Source organism: Podarcis pityusensis (genome assembly GCF_964106645.2).
Source record: "Podarcis pityusensis genome assembly, chromosome: 1".
NCBI classification, from domain to species: domain Eukaryota; kingdom Metazoa; phylum Chordata; class Lepidosauria; order Squamata; family Lacertidae; genus Podarcis; species Podarcis pityusensis.
Window position 1 is genome coordinate 31569596 of NC_138028.1, and position 22130 is coordinate 31591725.

Here is a 22130-nt window from a genome sequence, read left to right on the forward strand (position 1 = left end):
TACATGTGGGACCGCCTCTCCTGGTATGCCCCACGGAGGACCTTACAGTCCACAAACAATAACATCTTGGAGGTCCCCGGCCTCAATGAGGTTAGAGTGGCCTCAACCAGAGCCAGGGCCTTTTTGGCCTGGTGGAATGCTCTGCTGCAAGAGACCAGGGTCCTACGGGACTTTGACATCTTTCTGCAGGGCCTGCAAGATGAAGCTGTTCCGCAGGGCCTTTGGTCGGGGCCCAGTCTGACCCTTCTCTTCTTACAGAACCCTGCATACAAGAGGCCTTTTTAACTCTTCTCACTGGCTCGTATAAATAGCTGAGCTCTGGTGAGTACTTAAGGCTCCCAACCCCTATAGTTATAATTTGTGGGTTGCCATCTGATTTTATGTGATTTTAATCCGATTTTAAGCTGTATTTCAGTCGATTGCTGAATTTTATGTTTTAATGTATTTATATTTTGATGTTAGCTGCCCTGAGCCCGGTTCTGGTCGGGGAGGGCGGGGTATAAATAAAATTTATTATTATATTATTATTATTAATAATGGACAGGGAGATCTTAGCCTTCTTTAATCCAGCGCTCAAAAGCTACACTGCCTCCTCCATTCCCCTCTGCCCTGCATATAGCCTTCTTTTTTTAGGAGCTCTTTGCTGTGTTTGCACTTGGTTCACCTTCTGGCAACTGTGGAGTGTGTGCCCGGCAGACCACATTTTGCCCAGAATCTGGCTCTGAAGGCCTTGCCTAGGCACTCGGAGCCATTTGGCTCAATGAGCACTGGAATGAGACCACACAGTATGCCTGGGATCCTCCCCAAGTGGGGGGGCGGGAAGAGTAAACGAGATGCTTAAAGCTAATTTTTCAGGGTCTTTGGCTCTGCTTCTGTTGCCAAGCTGGAAAAGAGCCAACAAATGAATGGTTAACCAAGTTTTTCTTCTTCTTCTTCCATTCTTTTGCTAACACAGCCATATAAAGCGGTCTTATACTAAATCAGGCCATTTGTCAATCTGGATCAGTTTTGTCTACACTGATTGACAAAGACTCTGTGGTTTTAGACAGGATTCTTTCCCAATCCTACCTGGAGATGCCAGAGATTGAGCTTTGGCATTTTAGCATGCATTGTTTTTGCTCGGCCATTGTGCTATTGTCTCATCCACCATGCACTAAGGAGAAAAAATGCCAGTTCCCTTCAGCAGTGGTAGAGTTCAAGACATTACACTATGTGCATATTCTCATGCTGACAGGGCTTAATTTGAGCCATGTGTGTTGTGCGACAAGCACACAGAGTGCAATGTGATTGATTGATTGATTGATTGATTGACTGATTGATTGTTTGTGTGAGGGGGGGAGGCTCAGTTAATTTCATTGTACATGTTGTACATTGACAATAAAGGTATTATTATTATATTTTGTGCAAGGAGTGCCTCATTCTGGAAAATGGGAAGTAAAACAGAAAGATTAGAGTTCCTCTGAGCATGTGCCATGGATCTTTTCCTCACTACTGATAACCACACACATACACACACACAGTATTAGCAGGCAAATTTCAAATGTTGGGCGATAAAAATGCTCACAGATCCCATGTGATAATCCTTAGGGAAAATGTGTGTCCTTTTACTGCTAAGGACATGGAATATTCAGCAAGAAGAATGGGGCGATAACTATTTCACAATCCACTGAATAAGATTTCATATACAGAAAACCCCTGTTTTAGGTGTGACCTATAATGTGTGTGACTGAACACATGCACATGGCACTGAACCCAGAAGTGATCCTGAAATGTCATAAAAGATATCACTAAAAGGGAAAAATGGGGGCGGAGTGGGGCAGAGCGGGGGTGGAACAAGGTGTTTCAATTGCACACAATTTCCTGTAAGCTTGCAGTGACCTGGAATGGAACGCCTGCGCAAATTGGGGGCTGCCTGTAATTGCCTTTGTTTTCAATGTAATTTTAAGTAGCACAGGTTTGAATGGCACAGACAGCACAGGTATCTATTCAACAAAGCATTCATCAGTGTTGGGTGGGATTCACTTAACAAATCCCATCAGTGGAAGCCCTATGCAAGGAATTCTGTTTGTACAACATTGCTTCCCCCCCCCCCCAAAAAAAATTGGCCCTAGGGGTGGGAGAGATCACTGAGAACAGTGCATGGGGACAGGAGAGGGAGGACCATTGTGTCTGGCAAGCTGAAATGCTTGCTGTTATGGAACAATCACCTTAACACAACATCAAATTCTACCCATTGTTCTGTGGTTACAATCCTTTCCATCTTGCGTTGTCTTGACCAGTAGAGGCTAGTCCACTAATAACTACCTATTCTGTGTTTCTTGTTCCCTCCGGCCATCATGGAAAGAACTCTTTCCCCAAATCTTTGGAAACCTGGTTTTCTCAAAAACCTGACGCAATTGAAAGGGCCTCTTCTTCCCTTTGGTCTGTTGAGGGCATACCATGTACCTCAGCTGGGCTGTAAGCAAGTTCTTTGGGCCCCTTGTTGGTGACACTACTGAGTGATGGGGCCAGAAGAAGCTGTTACCTCTTCCCTCCTGGTGTGTTGTCGATCATAGTTCTTCGCAGGCATCTGCCACTTCTGGGAGTTCGCCATGATTAGCAAACACCGCCTGACCCTTTCCAGTCCCTGGGGGGTCAGAGGCCATAAAGCCCAATTGTGCTGCTGGCATGGCAAGTGGAAAGAACTTGCCAGGGGTCATGTGGTGGGTTAGTGCAGAGCAATTTAGCACATTCTGTTTCTCTGACAGCTCCTTAAGATCTGGAGCCCTCCCCACCAATCTGTGCTTCCAAATTCTCATGCAAATCTTTCCCATTATTACAGGAAGATGTTTATTTTACCTAATGCTGTAGTGTGGCCATCCTGTCAATGGATCATGTGCAAATAGTGCCCCCACCTGCTCATGTAAAGGAATGATCACTCGTGACCCATTTGTGACATTTGCACACATGTGGCTTAGAGTGTTTTCATATGTCAAGCTTTGTGTTAATGTTTATCTGATGTTGATGCAGAAAAAGGAGGCCTAGGAGAAGCATCCACAAGGAGATTAGCGTTATGGCTAGGATGTGTTTCACATTCACATTACAATCAAGATTCAAGCCAAAGCTGCTTTAGAGTTCCTTTTAAGTGATTCTTGTTTCAGCTGGAATTGTAGTGTGAAGGTATAATGTACATAGGCCAGAAAACTCATTATCATTGCAGATGCCTCTCCTCTTATTTTCTGTATGATGAGACATTTGCATAAATAGCTAAGAGCTCAAAAGTAATTTAAGCTTTGTGTGAAAATGCCTTTAAAGGTCCTGAGAAGGGCAAGAACGTGATATGGCATATGGTTTTAAAACTATAATTATTAAGGTTATTTATGTATGCTGCTACTGCGGCCCGTGTTTTGTTAGCCTAAAAATGGAAAACGAGTGAGGTCCCAACTAAAGAAGAATGGCAACTTAAGTTGACAGAATATGCACAACTCGCAGACTTAGCGTATAGAATAAGAGAACAAGAAGAACATACGCTTAAAGAAGATTGGAAAATGTATGGGAAATAATTGGGTACAGTTGAAACACTGGCAGCATTAAGATAAATTCAGCAGTGTAAACAAGTTTTGATGGATGCAATAATGGAATACTGAACGGTATAGTTTTTGTAAAACATGCAGGGATTTAGGATATGTAAAATGAATCATGGAAAGAGAAGAAGGGAATATTTTAAATTGTAAAACAGAATATCTATATCTATATCATCTATATCTATATCTATATCTATCCATCCTAAAATTATAAAGTTGCCCTAAATTGGAAATCCATACCACATCTTGTGTGACTGATTACTTTGGGAGGAAGAGAATTAAGAGTGTTCTGAGCCCTACAGTACAAGACAGAACCTCAAACTGGGCTAGGTAGAACTAATGGCCTGATTCTGTTTATCAGGAATGGGGAACCTCAGGCCTGGGTTCTCTGTCCAGTCCTTGGGACTCTCCTCAGACCCTGCCCCCTCTCTCCAAGCCACCTCCTTCACCGCACTGGTCCAACTTCATGCCTCCTCAAATGCTCTGAACTGTGATCATGCCTCTTCCTTCCTTGAACACAACATTCATTTTTAAAAGAAACAATAAACAAGATAAAAGACAGGCTAAGGGAACAAAGAAGGCAGTTCCATCTACAATTCCATCTATAATACCTAAACCACAGGAGGAGAGAGTGCTCTTGTGCTCATGTTCCATTCACTTGTTTCCCACAGGGATCTGGTTTGCCACTGTGAGAACAGGATGCTGGACTAGATGGGCCAGTGGCCTAAATCCAGGCATCCCCAAACTCGGCCCTCCAGCTGTTTTGGGACTACAACTCCCATCATTCCTAGCTAACAGTGGTCAGGGATGATGGGAATTGTAGTCCAAAAACAGCTTGAGGGCTGAGTTTGGGGATGCCTGACCTAATCTATCAGGTTCTTCTTACGTTCTTTTGTCCTTAAGGTCTTAACATGGTGCCAAAAAGATTGCATTGCAGCATTGGACAGCACCAGAGGGCATTCCAAAGTTGGGCCAATACCACAGAAAAAAAGCTGTCTTCTTTGTGACTACATAATGTACCTTTGTTGAAGAGGGTACTTGAAGAAGGGCCTCTACAGAAGACACAGGCAGGCTGGTAGGAGAAGAGTTGCTCCCTCAGATAAATGCCCCAGGCCATTTAGCACTTGAGAACACCAGCACCTTAAATTGGATTCTGAATAGGCAGTCAGTGTAGTCATATGAGCAACCCTGACTGCACCAGACAAAATTCTGGTAGCCAGATTCTTCAGTAACTGAAGCCTCTAGGTTGTCTTTTAAGGACAACCCCATGTAACACATCACAATATCCCAGCTGAGAGACTACCAGAGTGGGAATCGCAGTGGCAAGCCTATTTCTGTCTAGGAATCACCAGGCTCAGTGAACCAGCTGAAGCTGGTAAAAGACATTTGGCTTCAAGTGAAAATGCCGGAACAAGGAGGTGCCCCCAAATGGCTTGGCTGCTTTTTCAGGGAGAGTGTAACCCCACCCAGAATGAACTGAACACCAGGTTCCAGGGCACAAGAACTGTTTCATCTCAGTGCCTCCATCTTGTCAGGATTTAGCTTCACTGGCCCTCATCTAGCCCATTACTGAATCTGGCTCTTCAGAGTGCTGAGTAGGTCTCACAAAGTCACCTGCCTCCCAAGCTTTCCTTAACAGCTCTACCTTTTTATATCCGTTTTTACATGTGGCCTCCACCTGTGAGCCCCCCCCCCCCCATTCTCTTTTGCTTGGTGATTCCATCGTCTCTGCTCTGTCACATCGGACTTGTTCCCTTTGCAGATCCTCCTTGCAGTGCCATTTGTGGGCAGCACCAGAATAGGTTGGCTAATCTTGTTCTCTCTGTTCACCTTTATAGATATCAATGAATGTCTAATATTTGGCATATGCAAAGATGCAGAATGTGTGAACACTCGTGGCAGCTTCCTCTGCACTTGTAAGCCTGGAACCATGCTGGACCCATCCCGCAGTCACTGTATTTGTAAGTGTCCCCAGATATACCATAACAACTCCCCCCGCTTTATTCATCTTTTTCCCATTAGCACAATAACTGTATGGGTTAGACCATAAGGAGTTTGAAGGAGTGGGCAGTAGCCACCAATCCTGGGCAGTTACACCATGTACCAGAGATGATTACTCTAGAAAAGGCATCTCCAAGTTCAGCCCTCCAGATGTTTTGGGACTACAACTCCCATCATTCCCAGTGATCAGGAATGATGGGAATTGTAGTCCCAAAACATCTGGAGGGCCGAGTTTGGGGGTGCCTGCTCTAGAACAAGAGGAAGATGCTTTCCCTTTAGCTTCTGCCCATAATGATGATGTCATCATTATGAACCAAAAGAGACTTGCCAACTGTCCCGCTTTGGGCAAAAGACCCCCTAATTTTTAAAGCTGCTCTGCTTCTCTCTTTTAAAGTGAATTTCCCGGTTTTGCCTGTATCCTGATCCATTTTGCCTTCATTATAGTTTCTTATGACATGTTATAGTCGATTCAGGAAAATTTTCCCAAAGCTGACTCAAATTTGCTTAATCTAAGCACAAAAGCAACGCCACTCTGCTCCTCTCATTAAGAATTTAATTTGAAATCTTAACTGAAATCTGAAGTCTTGCACAGTCTTGTTGCAAAACCTTTGGCATGAGTTACCTAACTCTATGATTTGGCAATGTTTCTTAACTGTTAACCATCAAACTTATTAGCTAGCTTCTTTATTAGCAAACTAAGCAAGAGATGATCCATAGATTCAAATCTCAAAGTAGAATAGTGTTTTAATCAACTCTTCATCTTAATGCATGATGAAATTAAGCATCTGAAATACTTCTTGACATTGAATTCAATGCAATTAAATGTGTATTAAAATAGCTCCACTGTTTTTCTTGCCTTCACTTTCACTATTGGTGAAGGAATGGCCAAATGGGTCCAGTTGGAGATCAACAAGAGGAGCCTAACAGTATGATCCCTATACATGTTTACTCAAAAGTAAAACCACTGTGTTCAACTGGGCCTCCAGTAAGTGTCGTAGGGTAATTCCCTTTTACTGGGGAATAAATCCCATTGCACAGTAGGATTTACTACTGAGTAAGCATTCACAGGATTGCACTGAAAATCTTTCAAAAGCTGACTAATCAACCATTTGTGTTTCAGCGGATAAAGCAGTTTCCACAGAGCAGGGGCTGTGCTATCGCTCAACTGTCAGGGGAGTCTGTGCCCTGCCACTCAATCAGCACATCACCAAGCAGATCTGCTGCTGTAGTCGTGTTGGCAAAGGGTGGGGAAGAAATTGTGAGACGTGTCCATTACCAGGATCTGGTAAAAACACTGCTTGTTCTTTTGGACCTTTCCCCCTGCCCTTTCACTTTCTGCAAATTTTAAACCGGTGGCTACTTAGAGTCTTCCGGCTCTTTATCAGACCAGCAATACCATTTGCAATTCTCTGCCTGAAATGGGATTATAAAGCCTTTAACTTAGAGGCATGTGATGGGGGCTTCTCCAGTGATATATTCCTTTTGATCTGATCTTGTTAATTGCCTCAATTTTGTATTGGCAAAATCCATGATATCTGCAGATGTTTCTGTACTTTGAAATTATATCCCTGTAGTATCTTAGTTAACCGATGGACAACAGAAGTGGATTTTGCAAGCCCTTATGGTGACTAAGGAACTTATACCTCCCTATCTATTGCACTATCTGACGACCTCCCTGCCCTGACTGCATTCAAACATATTTCATATAGGCATTAGTGTCACATGGATACATACTTGAACATCTAGAAGGCTTATATTAACTTACATGTTTTAAGTAAGATTTGTGCACTGATGGTCACTGCATCCACAATGTAAGCTGATGGTGGTCTACCATTATTATAATGATTTATTTGTATATTATTATTGTTTTGTTTTTTCCTCTCTCCTTTAATTTTAATTGCTCTTTCCTTCTTAAATTTGTAAATAAAAAATAAGAAAGAATAAAAGAAAGAAACCAGATTAGTCCAGTGCCACTTGTTGACTATTTGTCATGAGGCAGTGTGAACGTATAGCATTAGATAGAAAATGAATCACTGAGCACCCAAAAGACCATAAGCAGAGCATGACAAACTGAGAGGAATAGAGAATTATAAGTATGGCCTCTCAGCCCTGATATAACACTGCCTTACAATAAGACTTTGCCCCTTCCTGCACCTCCTTGTAGATACTCTGACAGGGGTTACCAATGTGGTGCCTTCCATATGTTGTTGGACTCCAGTTCCCATCAGCCCTAGCCAGCGTGACAAATAGTTTGGCATTATGGGAGTTGTAGTCCAGCAACAACTGAGTTCCTGCCTTCATCTAGTCCCCTGCCCTTCATGGCGCTGCGTGAAGCAGGCTGATTCACTCTGGATGCTTCCTGTTTTTTATGTGGTTCCAAGCAGCAACAATGTAAACAAAAAGGAAAAAATGTATCTGAAAGATGCTGGGAAGGATGGGTATTTATTATTAAATTAGCTAATTTAATAATAAACATTCATCCTTTCCAACTTCTTTAACGTACAGGGTTTCTTTTTTGTTTACATCACTCTGCTGTGAAGCAGGGCAGGGCCTGTGTTGCCAAATGAACTTTGTGGATGGCCCTATCAGATATGCCCAAAACCTACAGTGATGAATTAAAAAGGGGTTTGGGGCTTGCGGAACTTTATGTCTGTTTGTTTGACCTTCAACTCTTATGCAGCCTTAACAAGCAGTAGATCCCTTGGCCCTTTTGTTACACAGCTGCCTCTCTTTGAGAGAGAGACACACACACACACACACACACACACACACACACACACAGAGCGAGTTTCCATGTGGTTATATTTTATTGTCAACTCTGAGAGAAAGGGCAGCCAGCTTCCAGTATCGGTTAACAGTAGTTTGCATTTACTAATAACACACCCAGCCCTGCAAATATCTTTCTTTTTGCTGGCAACTTTCAGCCTTCAGTTCTGGTTCCAAGTGGGTGTAGTCTAAACATGTTTTACCCATGTCAGAGAACTGTGTTTCGATTGTGGCAGATAGCTTAAATAGACTAAAGAAGAGGAAACATGGCCCAGCATGTCTGAACGGGATAGCAGAAAAACAACAGTATCCTTACCAATGGATTAGATTGCGAGAGATGTCTTTGTGCTCTCGGCTATTACTTTTGTAGCTTTTCCTTTTCTCTGTGTCATCAGATTGTATCTCTCTCCTTTCTTTGCAGAAGCCTTTAAGGAGATTTGCCCTGCAGGGCACGGCTACACTTACTCCAGCTCTGACATTCGAATGTCCATGAGAAAAGCAGAAGCAGACGAGCTCCCGCTCAGCTCAGAGGAGCATAGCAAAAACAGTGGCCGGCTTCCCAGCTGGGCAGTAAGGCAGCAACAGCTGCAGGAGGTCTTGCGTGGTGATGTCGTCGACACGCTCCCGGGGGCTGACACCTCTGCAGGAAAAGGTAAAGTAATATTCGTGTGAATCCAACTGGTTTGAGTGAATTCCAGGCAGTTCACAAATTTCCAGTGTTGGAATGGTTTCAAGAGTCTTCTAAACTTGCACACGAAAGCACAGCAGGATTGCGTTATCTCAAACTAGTTCATCAGGCCTCCTTCCATGATGAAGCTTCAATAATACTAGCATGAAAACAATTACGGTGGAACCAGATAACAAAACAGTAACATTTAATAAAATGAACAAGAACAAAACAAATAGCACAGCAACAAAAAATAGTGGTAGGAGAGCTGAAATAAATTCACATCTGGCAACCAATGTGTTCCTTTGGTTTCAGATAGTACATGGGTAGAAAGGTAAAGGTAAAGGTACCCCTGACTGTTAAGTCCAGTCACGGATAACTATAGGGTTGCGCGCTCATCTCGCTCTATAGGCTGAGGGAGCCGGCGTTTGTCCACAGACAGCTTCCAGGTCATGTGGCCAGCATGACTAAGCCACTTCTGGCGCAGTGCACAGAAACACTGTTTACCTTCCCACCGGAGCGGTACCTATTTATCTACTTGCACTTGATGTACTTTTGAACTGCTAGGTGGGCAGGAGCTGGGACCGAACAATGGGTGCTCACCCAGTCACGGGGATTCGAACTGCCGACCTTCTGATCGGCAAGCCCTAGGCTCTGTGGTTTAGACCACAGCGCCACCCGGGTCCCTTTAGGGTACCTGGGTAGACAAGTCTAAAAAGCCTGGGGCACAAATTTTCATGGCCCTCTAGCGCAAACTGATGTATATTTTGCTGTAGGAGGCTTAGTTTGGTCAGAGGTGAGTATACACTTCCAGACTTAACACTAAATACATCACTTCTGGTAAATGAGCCACCATAGTTGTTAGAGGGCCGTGAAAATTTGTGTCACAGGCTTTCGAGACTCGTCTACCCATGTATTTATCTGAAACCAAAGGGGAGCATTGGTTGCCAGATGTGAAATATATTGGCATTATTTTCAGCTCTCCTACCCCACTAAAACTCCTTTAAATGGCTTAGATCGTGAAGACAAGCGCCCTTCACACACTACTCAGGTTGTGAATGGGGCAGCCATGCTACACTGCTGGTCCCACCTCAGACACCCACACATTGCACTGTGGCATGTGGCAGCACTGCCCCTTTTGGTATGTGGACATCATAGCTGTCGACTTTTCCCTTTTCTTGTGAGGAATCCTATTCGGAATAAGGGAATTTCCCTTAAAAAAGGGAAACTTTGACAGCTATGGTAGACATGCATAGAACATAAAAAGGGCATACTTTTGCCCACCTACAAACAGATGATGGAGAGGCAAACAAATTAACCATCCTGAGGGGAGGGTAATCCAAGGTTTGGGGACCACTACAGAAAAGAACCTGGTTTGGGTAGAACAGGAGTTGCCAACATGGCACCCTTCAGATGTTTCAGGATGCCAATGCCCATCTTGCCTGACCATTTTCCTTGCCTTGTTGACTGTTTTTGAATCTTGGGAAGGTTCACGTCACACTCTTCATGCGTATAGGATGGGTGTGTAAGGTGTAGTCCCAAGCATATCCAAGTACCTTGCACCTGGCTAATGGTCTTAGAAACGAATGCTGCCATCATGGATATGCTAATAAAAATACTTACTTTTAATATAGCATATCTAAGTGCTCAATCACTTCACCTGCATTATCCTATTAATTTTTAAAATGCTGTTTTCAGCATTATAGAACTCCCTACCGATCGGGTTCTATCATCTAGTTTCATTAGACACCTTCTATTGTATGCTGAAGATGTACCTTTCTATCCTGGCCTCTTGATAATTAAGGCATTTTTGTGGGCTCCACCTCTTCTTTGTTTTGTTTAATCTAGACCAGGCATCCCCAAACTCGGCCCTCCAGATGTTTTGGGACTACAACTCCCATCATCCCTAGCTAACAGGACCAGTGGTCAGGGGTGATGGGAATTGTAGTCCCAAAACATCTGGAGGGCCGAGTTTGGGGGTGCCTGGTCTAGATTAAACAAAACAAAGAAGAGGTGGAGCCCACAAAAATGCCTTAATTATTATCTGGAATTGGTTTACTTGTTTTTTTAACCATGTACATTAACTGTTCTATAATTGTATGCTTATACTGGTCCAAGCTGCTCTAGACCTTAAAAGTGAAGGTTGGGTAAGAAATCTTATAAATAAATACGTACATGGGAACCACATCTGTGCTGCCTTGGTTTCCAGGACAGAAGAAAGGCAGGATATAAAGGTAAGAAAAGAAATAAATAGCATTGCTGGGAAGTGGGGAGGGCTGAAGCTAAGGAAGCAGAGGCTTCCCTGAAGCCACCAAACAAGTTCAAGTCTTGAGCACTGGCATTACTGAGTGACACCTCAGTGACAAAGTGTAAAGCAGCATTTGTGCAAAACCAAACAAGGGAATTTGAATTCCAAAGTGAATTCTGACTGCCCTTACAAATTTACTTAATTAATGTACTCAATTCTCTTATGTCATTTTACAGGGGATTCTGAAGAAGATCAGGTGAGTAAAATTTCTGCTGCTAGCAACTTATGTTCACGTTAGAGGCTTAAAATGCAGTGAAGTCATTTTTCCTTGCTGTGTTTCAAACCGCATTTGCACAGTGTTGTTCATGTCAGAGAGGGGGGTAGGAATACCTTTACCTGATGTACATGACTTTTGGGTTTCCCCATTCCCCTCTTGTTCATGATGCTGTCATCTGCACATGTGCAACGACTGTCTGAAATATTCACATTACTGTTTACTACGCATCCAGTTTTCTAGTTGGATTGAAGCTGGTTTCGGGGGGGGGGGGTGTGCCTCAAACAGCAGTGTTTGTCAGGAAACTACAGGATCAATATGAATTGTGGCTAATGCCATGTGAGTATGGCTTCAGAAATAGCAGTGGGAGTGTACGGAATACAGAGTAAGCACTAATGTGAGCATACCCTTAATGTTTGGGATATGCATAGCAAATGTGTAGTTTAAAAACTGAATGAATGAAGAATAAACCATTTTCAGTAAATAGTTCCTGAAGTTTTAATAAAATGTGATATGGAAGATCCACCTTAGGGTTCAAAGATAACCTTGTAAATTCATCCTTGTAAAGTCCTCATTTAAAAATAAATAAATAAAGACTTGAAATGTGTTTTTTAGAAGTGATATACCAGGTCCTAAGGTGTAGAGCAGAGAACAATCAAGTCCTATTTTTAGTGGGCCATTTCAAAGCTAGGAAGAAACAAAGTGTATAATGGATATATTAGCAGCTGCTAAAATTGCTTTCGGGACATATTGAGAAAGGAAAGAATGCTTCTAAAAAGTCTGCCACCTTGCACAGTGAAATTAACTTCATTTTAGAGCAACCCTAACTGTAGGTTGAAGAGGGCTAGGAAGGAAGGAAAATGAAAGAAGGATTCAGAAACATCTGGCATATTGCATGGGGAAATTAACTTCACCATTCAGCGATCGTTTCTGCTGGTTAAAGGGTGTTGGGATGGAGCAAAGGTGCCTCTTCAGAGCTGGAGAAGAGTTTTTCTGGTGGAGGGACATGCCCTTTACAGAGACCTCCACTGCCTTGGCAGATACCTCCACAGGCACATATCTCTGTGGAGGGCAGTTTGGAAGATGGACACTGAAACAAGCATTCCAGGAGCAGGGCATGGACAGGATGGCAGCAATTTCCACCCACTGTATCCAAGTCCCCTTCATTCACTAGAAAGAGACACCAGAACCAGTGCCCCTCACCTCAGCCTGGAGCAACCCCCCCTTTCTCCACTGGAATCCATGTGGATTTAAATCACGGGGGGGGGGGAGGACAGGATATATCCACTGCACACAAACACACACACACACACACCCCTAGCACCTAACACCTTAACCAGCAAAAGGTGGCACAGCTTTAGAAGTGGCAGTGATTCACCAGTTTCCCATCCCACTTAAGACTGTACCGTAAGAAGTCAAAATATAGACTTATAATTCTTTAATAGCTGTTGGATGGAATTTGTGCTCTGTCAGAATTGAATTAATATCAAAGATAAGTCTCAGAGTATCTCTTTTCAATAGTATGAGCGCTCCATCATTTCTTTTGTGTTTTATCGATACAATGGAGAAAGATGTGCAACAAAAGCCTGATTATTTAATGTCATTATGTTGTTGTTAAGATCACCTATCACCAAAAGTGTAATTACTGTCGTTAACATGGAAGACTCCGTCAGCAGCAGATTTAGAGAAATGTTAACTCTGTTATAGGCAGCGCAACAGAAGTTCAGGTGTTGGCAGGCGAAGGAGTTTGACTGCCTAGTTTTTAAAACACCTTATGCAATTCCGTGTCTTAATGTATCCAAGACTCTTTTGCACTACTGACAACAAGCATCCCAGAGACTTCCCCAAAGGTTATTGAGAACCAGGGAAAGTCACATTCCATGTTATCCTTATCTCTCTGTCTTTGACAGAAGCTTCCTCTCTAACACGATAAACAACCAAAATGAAAAAAAAGCACCACAGCAGCTGTATGGGACAACCAAATTTTATTATTTATTAAACCTTAAACCCCCAGCACCCTTTACTGCAGATGCAATTTTGGACAAATGCTTTAAAGGCAAGTGGTCTTTGCAATGAAAGAAGGCTATTGGATCTGCTCACCTTCTCAGAAAACATCCATCGGTCATGATTTTGAAGAAGGTTGACTTTTGTCAGAAACATAAGGTGCCTCCAGATTGTCAGTATTTTGTGGGAGGGATTCAAGTGTATGCCAAAAGTTTAGATTTGCTCAATTAAAGTGGATTAAAGGGCTCTGTTGACCTAGCACAGTGTTTCTCAAATTTGGGTCTCCAGCTGTTTTTGGATTACAGCTTCCATTATCTCTAGCTGGCAGGACCAGTGGTCAGGGATGATGGGGATTGTAGTCTGAAAACAGCTGGAGACCCAAGTTTGGGAAACACTGACCTAGCACAACAAGTGCACTTTAAAAAAACAACCAACCACCTACAGACTTCTTGCAGTTAGAAAAGCAATGGGGAAATACACAAAAAAGTGCAGAAGGAACAAACGATTAACAAGAAGACATGTAAACACTTGGCAAGCACATCTGGATGAATGCTCATTGATAAATAACCACACCATAAACAAATCAGAATGAATGTTCAGTTAAGAGCAGGCATAGTCTATCCACCATATAAGCTTTGTGTGCTCGAATCAGTATGAATGCTAAATAAACAGGTTTTCTGAAGGAAGTTTTCTGGCCATCAGTACTAAGGCAAGTGAATCCAGCTGTTTTATTTGCAAAGACCACACCCCTGGAGAGAAGATTTCTGTTGAAACACATTGAGAATAAAGGTTCTTGTCTTCCTGTACAGCTGTTGGTTTTCCCCACTGAATTTTTTTTGCAGCTGTTTGATCTCACGTTGCTGCTACTTTCTTTCCAGTGTCTATTTTGGCACCTGCTGAAAATGGATAATCAGTACGCATGTCTGGCTGCAAGATGCTGAAGAATGTAGAATGAGATTAAGAGGGAAAATGAGAGGCCCATTTCAAGCATCTTGTTCCTGGACTTGCACCACAGCCCTATCTGTGGCTTGGAGGATGTGGAACTGGACACTTGAATTAAACTAGTGTGTCAATGAACCTGGAGTGAGATGATTGTAGATGAATTTGAGCAAATTTAGGTACCTAATTTGGGGTGTGATTGCACTTCACTAAGGATGATATTTTCATTTTAATAAACTGTGGGGATTGTAAATCGGCAACAACACCTTTCTCTATTGATACAATACGCTGAAGAGGGAATAGATAAAGAAGAAAGCTCCTATACTGGGGAAATTACTTCTTCCTGATTAGGTGAATTCTGCCTGATTTCTGTACAGACAATCATTGCATTTGTATTTTTTGTTCACAGGATGCAGAGGATGTTATCGAAGAAACTGATATTAGCCCAGGTAAATTGCAAAGTAACTTGCTGAATCCAATAACTAAGAATGGAGCCAAAAAATAAAAATGGATGAAAGATCTCAGTCTGTGCTGATAATTTTGGTGCCTGGGAAAAGGAAAATGTTTTTTTTCCCAATGGGCTCTTCTAAATACGGTCTATAGTTTATTGCGTGGTTATTTCTGGGCAGAAGAACTGGGCAGACACTGAGTCTGCTGCGTGGGAGGAGTCTGGGAAATATTGTATCTTTCACAAGATGCTCTGCGAAATGTATTTGTGTTTTAGTTGTAGCTTCACAGGCTGCTGCATAGGATTTTTTTTTTTAAAAAGTTTTGTTTGATTCACAGTACAATCCTCTGTATGTTTACTCACAAGTCTGACTGAGTTTAGTGAAACTTGCTCCCACGTTAAACGTGCATAGGATGGCACTATTAGAAGAATTAATAGTCAGCATGGGAAGCAATTCTCAGGTGGTAATATACAAAAATGCATAGGGATCACTAAAAAAAATAATATATAAATATTAATTAAAAGCACACAACTAATACAAAACTCAATACACATTATGAGGTTTAAGGATGCTGTATATCTGTCAAGTTTCATGGATTATTATATTGCCTCTTTTAACAATTTTATTTTTACTATTGTGTTGTAAAAGCTTTTGACCTCCCCCAACTCCTTCTCTGCTGTTCCATCTGCAAGGTTTATACATTTTATGTACATTCACAAGTAAGCTGCACTGAATTCATTGCATAGGATTGCATTGTCCAGTGGATTCCTGCTCATGATCTAACATTACTGCAATGCATTGTATATGGGGCTGCCTCTGAAGATGGTTTGGAGACTTCAGCTGGTGCCAAATTCGGCAGCCAGGTTGCTCACAGAGGCAAGATGGTTTGAGCATATTACACTAATCTGGCCCAACTGCACTGACTGCCAATTAGCTTCCAGGTCCAATTCAAAGTGCTGGTTTTGACCTATAAAACATTAAACAGCTCAGGATCGCAGTACCTACCTCAAGAATTGCCTCTCCTCATATGAACTGACTCAGATCCTGCAACATGAGAATGGGCCTTTTCTGTGGTGGCTCCCCATTTGTGAAATGCTCTTCCCAGGGAGGCTCACCTGCCGCCTTCATTACGTATCTTTAGGCGCCAGGCAAAAATGTGTCCCTATAACCGTGGCTGAGTAGCATTCTATGTCCTTTTAAATGTGTTTGGGGGGGTTATTGGTTTGTTTTTGTTTTATTATGTATTTTGTATTCTCATTTTGTATTTTTATGTGTGAAACTGCCCTGTGATCTTCGGATGAAAGGCGACATACAAATTTAATAAATAAATAATGATACAAATTGGGTCATAGTTGGTTTCACTTCTCTTTATATCTTTTGCAGTGGATGTTGTAAAGATTTCTCCCCATTTCCCTGCCCAGCCACTTCCAGGATCTATAGGGGAGAATGCTGCTCCAACAGAGGTAGCAAGACTATTTACAGGTATGCCAGCAGTGCCCCAGTATTTTTTATTATTATTATTATTATTATTATTATTATTATTATTTATTACATTTCTATACTACCCTTTAAAACAAGAATCATGGGAACTGTAATTTGTTAAGGGTCCTGGGAGTTGTAGCTCTGTGAGGGATAAACTACAGTTCCCATAATTCTTTTGGGTGGAGGTGTGCTTAAAATGTATGGCTAAGCCAAACTAAGCCTGCTTATGCACAGACCAAAATTTGTGGCTACTTTGTTCTTCCCTCATTGCCACCGCTGCTGCTTCCAGACTATTGAGAGCTAAGCTATGGTTTGGCTTAACATTACATGCAAACTTGGTCTTGTGTTTTGTCTTAACTCCAAACAAGCCACAACTCATGGCTGAGGTTTGTTTTTGGCCAACTGCTCAGGGTTTGTCTGGGCAAGGGAAGCAGAGAGCAGATGAAGCATTTCATATGGCTCACACAAGAGACCAGGCTGGAGGAAAAAGATATGATTTACTGATTTTAAAAGGAAATGTAGCAATCTCTTTGCTTTAAGCACATTTTCAAACGTGGTAGTTCTTTTAATTTTTGCATTTCTTGACTTTTTAAAAATTCCATTGAAAACTTACATTGGCCTGAATTTTAAAACTGAACGTGCATTAATCTTATTTCCTGCTTCTGCTTTCTGTACTGTATTAATAACACTTATAAAAGATGCATTCCAGCCTAATAATAGCTCTTGAGTATTACTTGTATTACTTGTAGTAATAGCTCTTGAGTATTACTAGCCTCCTCACACAGCTTTTTCTATCCCATTCTGGGTCTTTTTCTGCTAAATCCCTGTAGATTTTCAAATAACTGTTATACTTAGCATATGGTGCTTTTTCAGTGTTCAAAGCGCTACGCAGACCTTATCTCAGCAATGTGTACAACAACCCTGTATTATTATTCCTCATACTGTAAAATGAAAGACTTGGGGCTCATCAGCACTTGTGTTCGTCCCACCACTTTCCCTTGGGAAAACCTGCTCTTTACCGCTGAATTGGAGCGAACATCAATCAGGTTTTCTGCGGATGGATGTTTGCTCTGATTCGGCAGTAAAGAGCAGGTTTTCCGTGGAAAAGTGGCAAGGCAAACAGAGAACTGCTGAGACCCATGCCTGGAAAGCATGGGACAAACAGAAAACCTCTTGAACCCGAGAGAAGGCTTGCCCAGAGCCACCTAGTGGCACAGATGATATTTGAACTAGGTGCTTCCTGGTTCACAGCTCAGCCTCTTAGCTTTTATGCTAGTTCAAAAAGAGGTTTCACACTATCTAGCTTCACTTGTGTTATGTACTGAGTTGAATAGGATCCAAACTGTAGCAGTCTGATTGGTCCTAGAACAATAGGATCCAAAAGGCAGCAGTCTGATTGGTCCTAGAACAATACAGCAGTATGATTGGTTGGCAGGAACCACCCAATCCTGCTCCAGATAGAAGTGAATCCACAACCTGATTGGCTTACAGTAGAATTCCAGAATTAGCCAATCATGTGCAGCCCATTGTGTAAATAATGTATATAAAGCAGATACTGTGAGGGGACATTTATTCATTCCTCCTCACCACTATGAGCTGAATAAAGAGCATGAAATCACTTTGCGACTCTGAGTATATTTCACTGGCGACGAAGGTGGGATCCCGCTGAGCTGACTGCCACACACAGCACCGCAGCACCGCCAACTGCCGCACCGCTGCCTCGCACCGTGTATTCAGGCTTCAGCTCCGGGGCACAAGGAACTCAGAATGGCAGCCAACAGCAGCTTCTCGCCATTCAACCCAGCATCTGGAGACTGGGAAGCGTACGCCTCCCGTTTCACCTTCCTCCTAGAAGCCAAAGGGGTCACCGACGAAGAAGACGCCAAGAAGAGGGCGATATTCTTCAGCGTCTGCGGAGAGGAGACGTTTGAAATCGCCCGGGCTCTCCTTGCGCCTGAAGACGTCGCTACTGTTCCATACAAAACAATAATGGAACAGCTGAAGGGGCACTTTTCGCCGCAGCCCTCAGTGGTGGCTCGTCGAAATGCCTTCTACGCAAAGCGGCAAGCCCCTGGGGAAACCATAACTGGGTTTGTGACCTCTCTCCGCCAAGCCGCCCGGTTCTGCAACTTCTCAGAGCTGGAGAACATGCTTCGTGACCGCCTCGTCGGTGGCCTGAAGGATGAGAAGCTGCAACGACGCCTCTACGCTAAGAAGGACCTAACGTTCCAGGTCGCTCTGGAGGAGGCCCTGGCAACAGAAGCTGCCGAGAGGTCGACCCAAGAGGCACGGCCGAGCCTGCCATCCCAACCGAGGGTCCACCATGAAGACCTCACCGACGACTCAGGATCCGACAGGGAGGAGGTGCACCGAGTACAGCAGCGCACTCAAGCAGCGCACAGACCACAGCTGCCTCGACGAGAAGGAGGGAACTGCGCAAGCTGCGGGGAGAGTCACGAGAGGAGGACCTGCCGTTTCCGCAACGCAGAGTGCAGGCAGTGCAGAAAATCGGGACACATCGCCCGGGTGTGTCGGGCTCGGCCCACCCGACACCAGGCATCAGATGACCAATCCAAGAGCCCCAGGTCCCAGGGCCCAACGCACCAAGGCAACTCGATGGAGCTCACGGACTTCCAGGTATACCAGTTGCCCCACCCCAACGTAGAGAAAATTTATGTAGAGGTACAGATAGAGGGGGCCCCATGCCGCATGGAGCTTGACACGGGTTCAACTCTATCCATAATCTCGGCAAGGACCTTAAGGAAACTGTGTCCCACTGGGGGTCCCAAACTCAGGCCGGCCCCATTCACCCTCCGGGACTTCCAGAAACGTAAGGTCCCCACAATGGGGGTGGGGACCTTCAGGGTGCAATACCGAGGGCGGACGCGGCAACTGGACTTGCTTGTGGTCAAGGGCCCCTACATTAGCTTACTGGGATTGGCATGGTTTGGACCACTGGGGCTAGCTGTCACCGGGGTGAACCACACTAGCTTACAAGTGGACGTGGACGCCATATGCAAGGAATTTCCAGGGGTTTTCGATGGGAAATTGGGACAGTATACGGGCCCCCCCATTGCGCTACAGCTTGACCCCGCAGTACGACCGGTCAGGCTCAAGGCCCGCCGGGTCCCGTTCGCCTTGAAACCCCGTATAGACGAGGAATTGGACCGACTCGTAGAGCAAGGAGTGCTGGAGCCGGTGCCTAATGCTCCCTGGGAAACCCCAATCGTCACACCCGTCAAGCCTAATGGTTCGGTCCGCATCTGCGCAGACTACAAATGTACCATAAACAAGGCCCTCACGGCCCACGCATACCCAGTGCCAGTGGTCAGCCATGTCCTTGCCACCCTGGCTGGGTCGAAAATTTTTGGCAAGCTGGACTTGGCCCAAGCATATCAACAGCTGCCAGTAGATGAGGCCACAGCAGAGGCACAGACGATTGTGACGCACAGAGGAGCGTTCAGGGTAAAGCGGCTGCAATTCGGTGTCAGCGTGGCACCAGGCATATTCCAGAATATAATGGACTCTCTCCTTAAAGGGATTCCTGGCGTCACCCCCTTCTTCGATGATGTGTTGATTGCCGGCCCCACACCAGAGGAGTTTGAGGACCGCCTCCGCACCGTTCTGCACCGTTTCCAGACGGCGGGTCTCAAGGTGAAGCGGGAAAAATGTCTACTAGGAGTGCCTCAGGTGGACTTTCTGGGATTTATGGTGGACGCAGAAGGGGTCCACCCGACTGGGGACAAGGTACGGGCCATTTGTGATGCCCCAGCGCCCAAGAGCAAGACTGAACTTCAGGCCTTCTTGGGACTATTGAACTTTTACCATTCCTTCCTTCCCCACAAGGCGGCGGTAGCGGAGCCCCTACACAGACTCCTGGACAAGCGGGCCCCTTGGGTGTGGGGCCAGCGCCAGGAGGCCGCATTCCAGGCAGTCAAGGACTTGCTTGTCTCAAACTCGGTCTTGGCACACTTCGACGAGAGGCTGCCGGTGGTGCTAGCATGCGACGCCTCACCCTATGGCATTGGAGCTGTCCTGGGGCACCAACTCCCGGATGGAAGAGAGGTACCGGTGGCGTACTTTTCCCAGACACTCAACACAACCGAGCGGAACTACTCGCAAATCGACAAGGAGGGTCTGGCAATCGTAAAGGGAGTAAAAAAATTCCATGATTTCTTGTACGGGCGGCCCTTCACCGTGGTGACTGACCACAAGCCGTTGCTTGGCTTGTTTGCCCCCGAAAAGCAGACCCCCCAAGTGCTGTCTCCTCGCGTCCTCAGGTGGTCAATTTTCCTTGCCAGCTACCAGTATGCACTGATTCACCGACCTGGGAAGGCGATGGGCCATGCGGACGCCCTCAGCAGGCTACCACTACCGGAAACAGGCCCTGACCCAGCACCTGCACAAGAGGTTATGAGCCTGGAGCTGCTTCCCGACCGCCCCATTCAGGCACAAGAAGTTGCACACCATTCCAAGAAAGATAGGGTCATCTCCCGGGTCCTGGACTGGGTGTGGAGGGGATGGCCCAGCAGCAGCCCCGGGCCAGAATTCGCCGGCTACACAACCCGCAAACATGAACTGTCGGCCCACAAGGGGTGCCTGTTATGGGGAAGCAGAGTCGTTGTTCCCCAGCCCCTCTGCAAAAGGGTCCTCACAGCCCTACACGAGACACATCCAGGGGTAGTAAGAATGAAGGCCCTTGCCAGGAGTTATGTGTGGTGGCCGGGGATCGATGGAGAGATAGAGGCCTGGGTCAAACACTGCCAGGCCTGCCAAGAATCCCGCCCAGACCCCCCCAAGGGCCCCAGTCCAGTCCTGGGAGTCCGCCCGAGCACCATGGTCACGCCTGCATGTGGATTTCGCTGGCCCCTTTCAGGGGAAAACATTCTTCATAGTGGTGGACTCCTACACCAAATGGCTGGAAGTCGCACTGGTACCGTCCACTTCCACGTCCGCAGCCATCCGGGTACTACGCAGGCTGTTTGCAACCCACGGGCTCCCTGACACTCTCGTCTCAGACAACGGGACTGCATTTACGTCAGGAGAATTCCAAACCTTCACAGCGCAGAACGCCACCCGCCACATCCGTTCGGCGCCGTTCCACCCTGCCACCAATGGCCAAGCAGAACGCATGGTGCGGACCACCAAGGACACCCTTCGCCGCATGACGCAAGGGGACTGGGAGTACCGCCTTGCCACATTCCTTCTAGCACAGCACAGCACCCCCAGCTCAACGACTGGCCGGAGCCCCGCTGAACTACTAATGGGTCGGCGCCTTGCAATCAGATTGGACCGCCTTCACCCCGATAGAGCTCAGGATGAGGTAGTGGTGGGGGAAGGCAGGAACCCCCGGACCTTCGAGGCCCAGGACCCAGTGTACGCAAAGAATTTTGGGGCAGGCCCAGCATGGGTACCCGCCACAATCACCAGGGTCACTGGCCCCGTGTCGTACGAGGTGCTAACAGATGGGGGGCAATGCTGGCGCCGCCACTGCGACCAGATACGGCGACGATTCCCGGGAGAAAACCAGGAGGAGGACAGGTCAGAGGAGTCCCAAGGGAACAGCGGGGCAGTGAGGCCCATAGAGCAGGAGGGGCCAGCAGGAGAGGCAGAATCAGTAAATACAGAGAGGACCCGTGAGGCCGAAAGGACACCGGAACCAGAACCACGACTGAGCGAGCCGGTTGCACCAGACCAAACAGCCGCATCACAGCCAGCATCCTTGGAACACGAGCCA

The 22130-nt window shown here is 45.3% G+C and overlaps 1 protein-coding gene and 1 long non-coding RNA gene across 2 annotated transcripts in view; one reads left to right on the forward strand and one right to left on the reverse strand.

Moving 5' to 3' along the window:
* LTBP2 (latent transforming growth factor beta binding protein 2) overlaps positions 1–22130 on the forward strand; it is a 148910-nt gene that overhangs the window by 90826 nt on the left and 35954 nt on the right. Inside the window, exons 10-15 of the mRNA XM_080977541.1 lie at positions 5402–5524; positions 6685–6849; positions 8752–8982; positions 11482–11501; positions 14872–14911; positions 16295–16393. Of these exons, the coding sequence (XP_080833667.1) occupies positions 5402–5524; positions 6685–6849; positions 8752–8982; positions 11482–11501; positions 14872–14911; positions 16295–16393 (678 nt within the window). The remainder of the gene's footprint in view (positions 1–5401; positions 5525–6684; positions 6850–8751; positions 8983–11481; positions 11502–14871; positions 14912–16294; positions 16394–22130) is intronic.
* The window catches only part of LOC308462543, a 301862-nt gene that overhangs the window by 3510 nt on the left and 276222 nt on the right, over positions 1–22130 (reverse strand). The gene's annotated exons all lie outside the window — the stretch shown is intronic.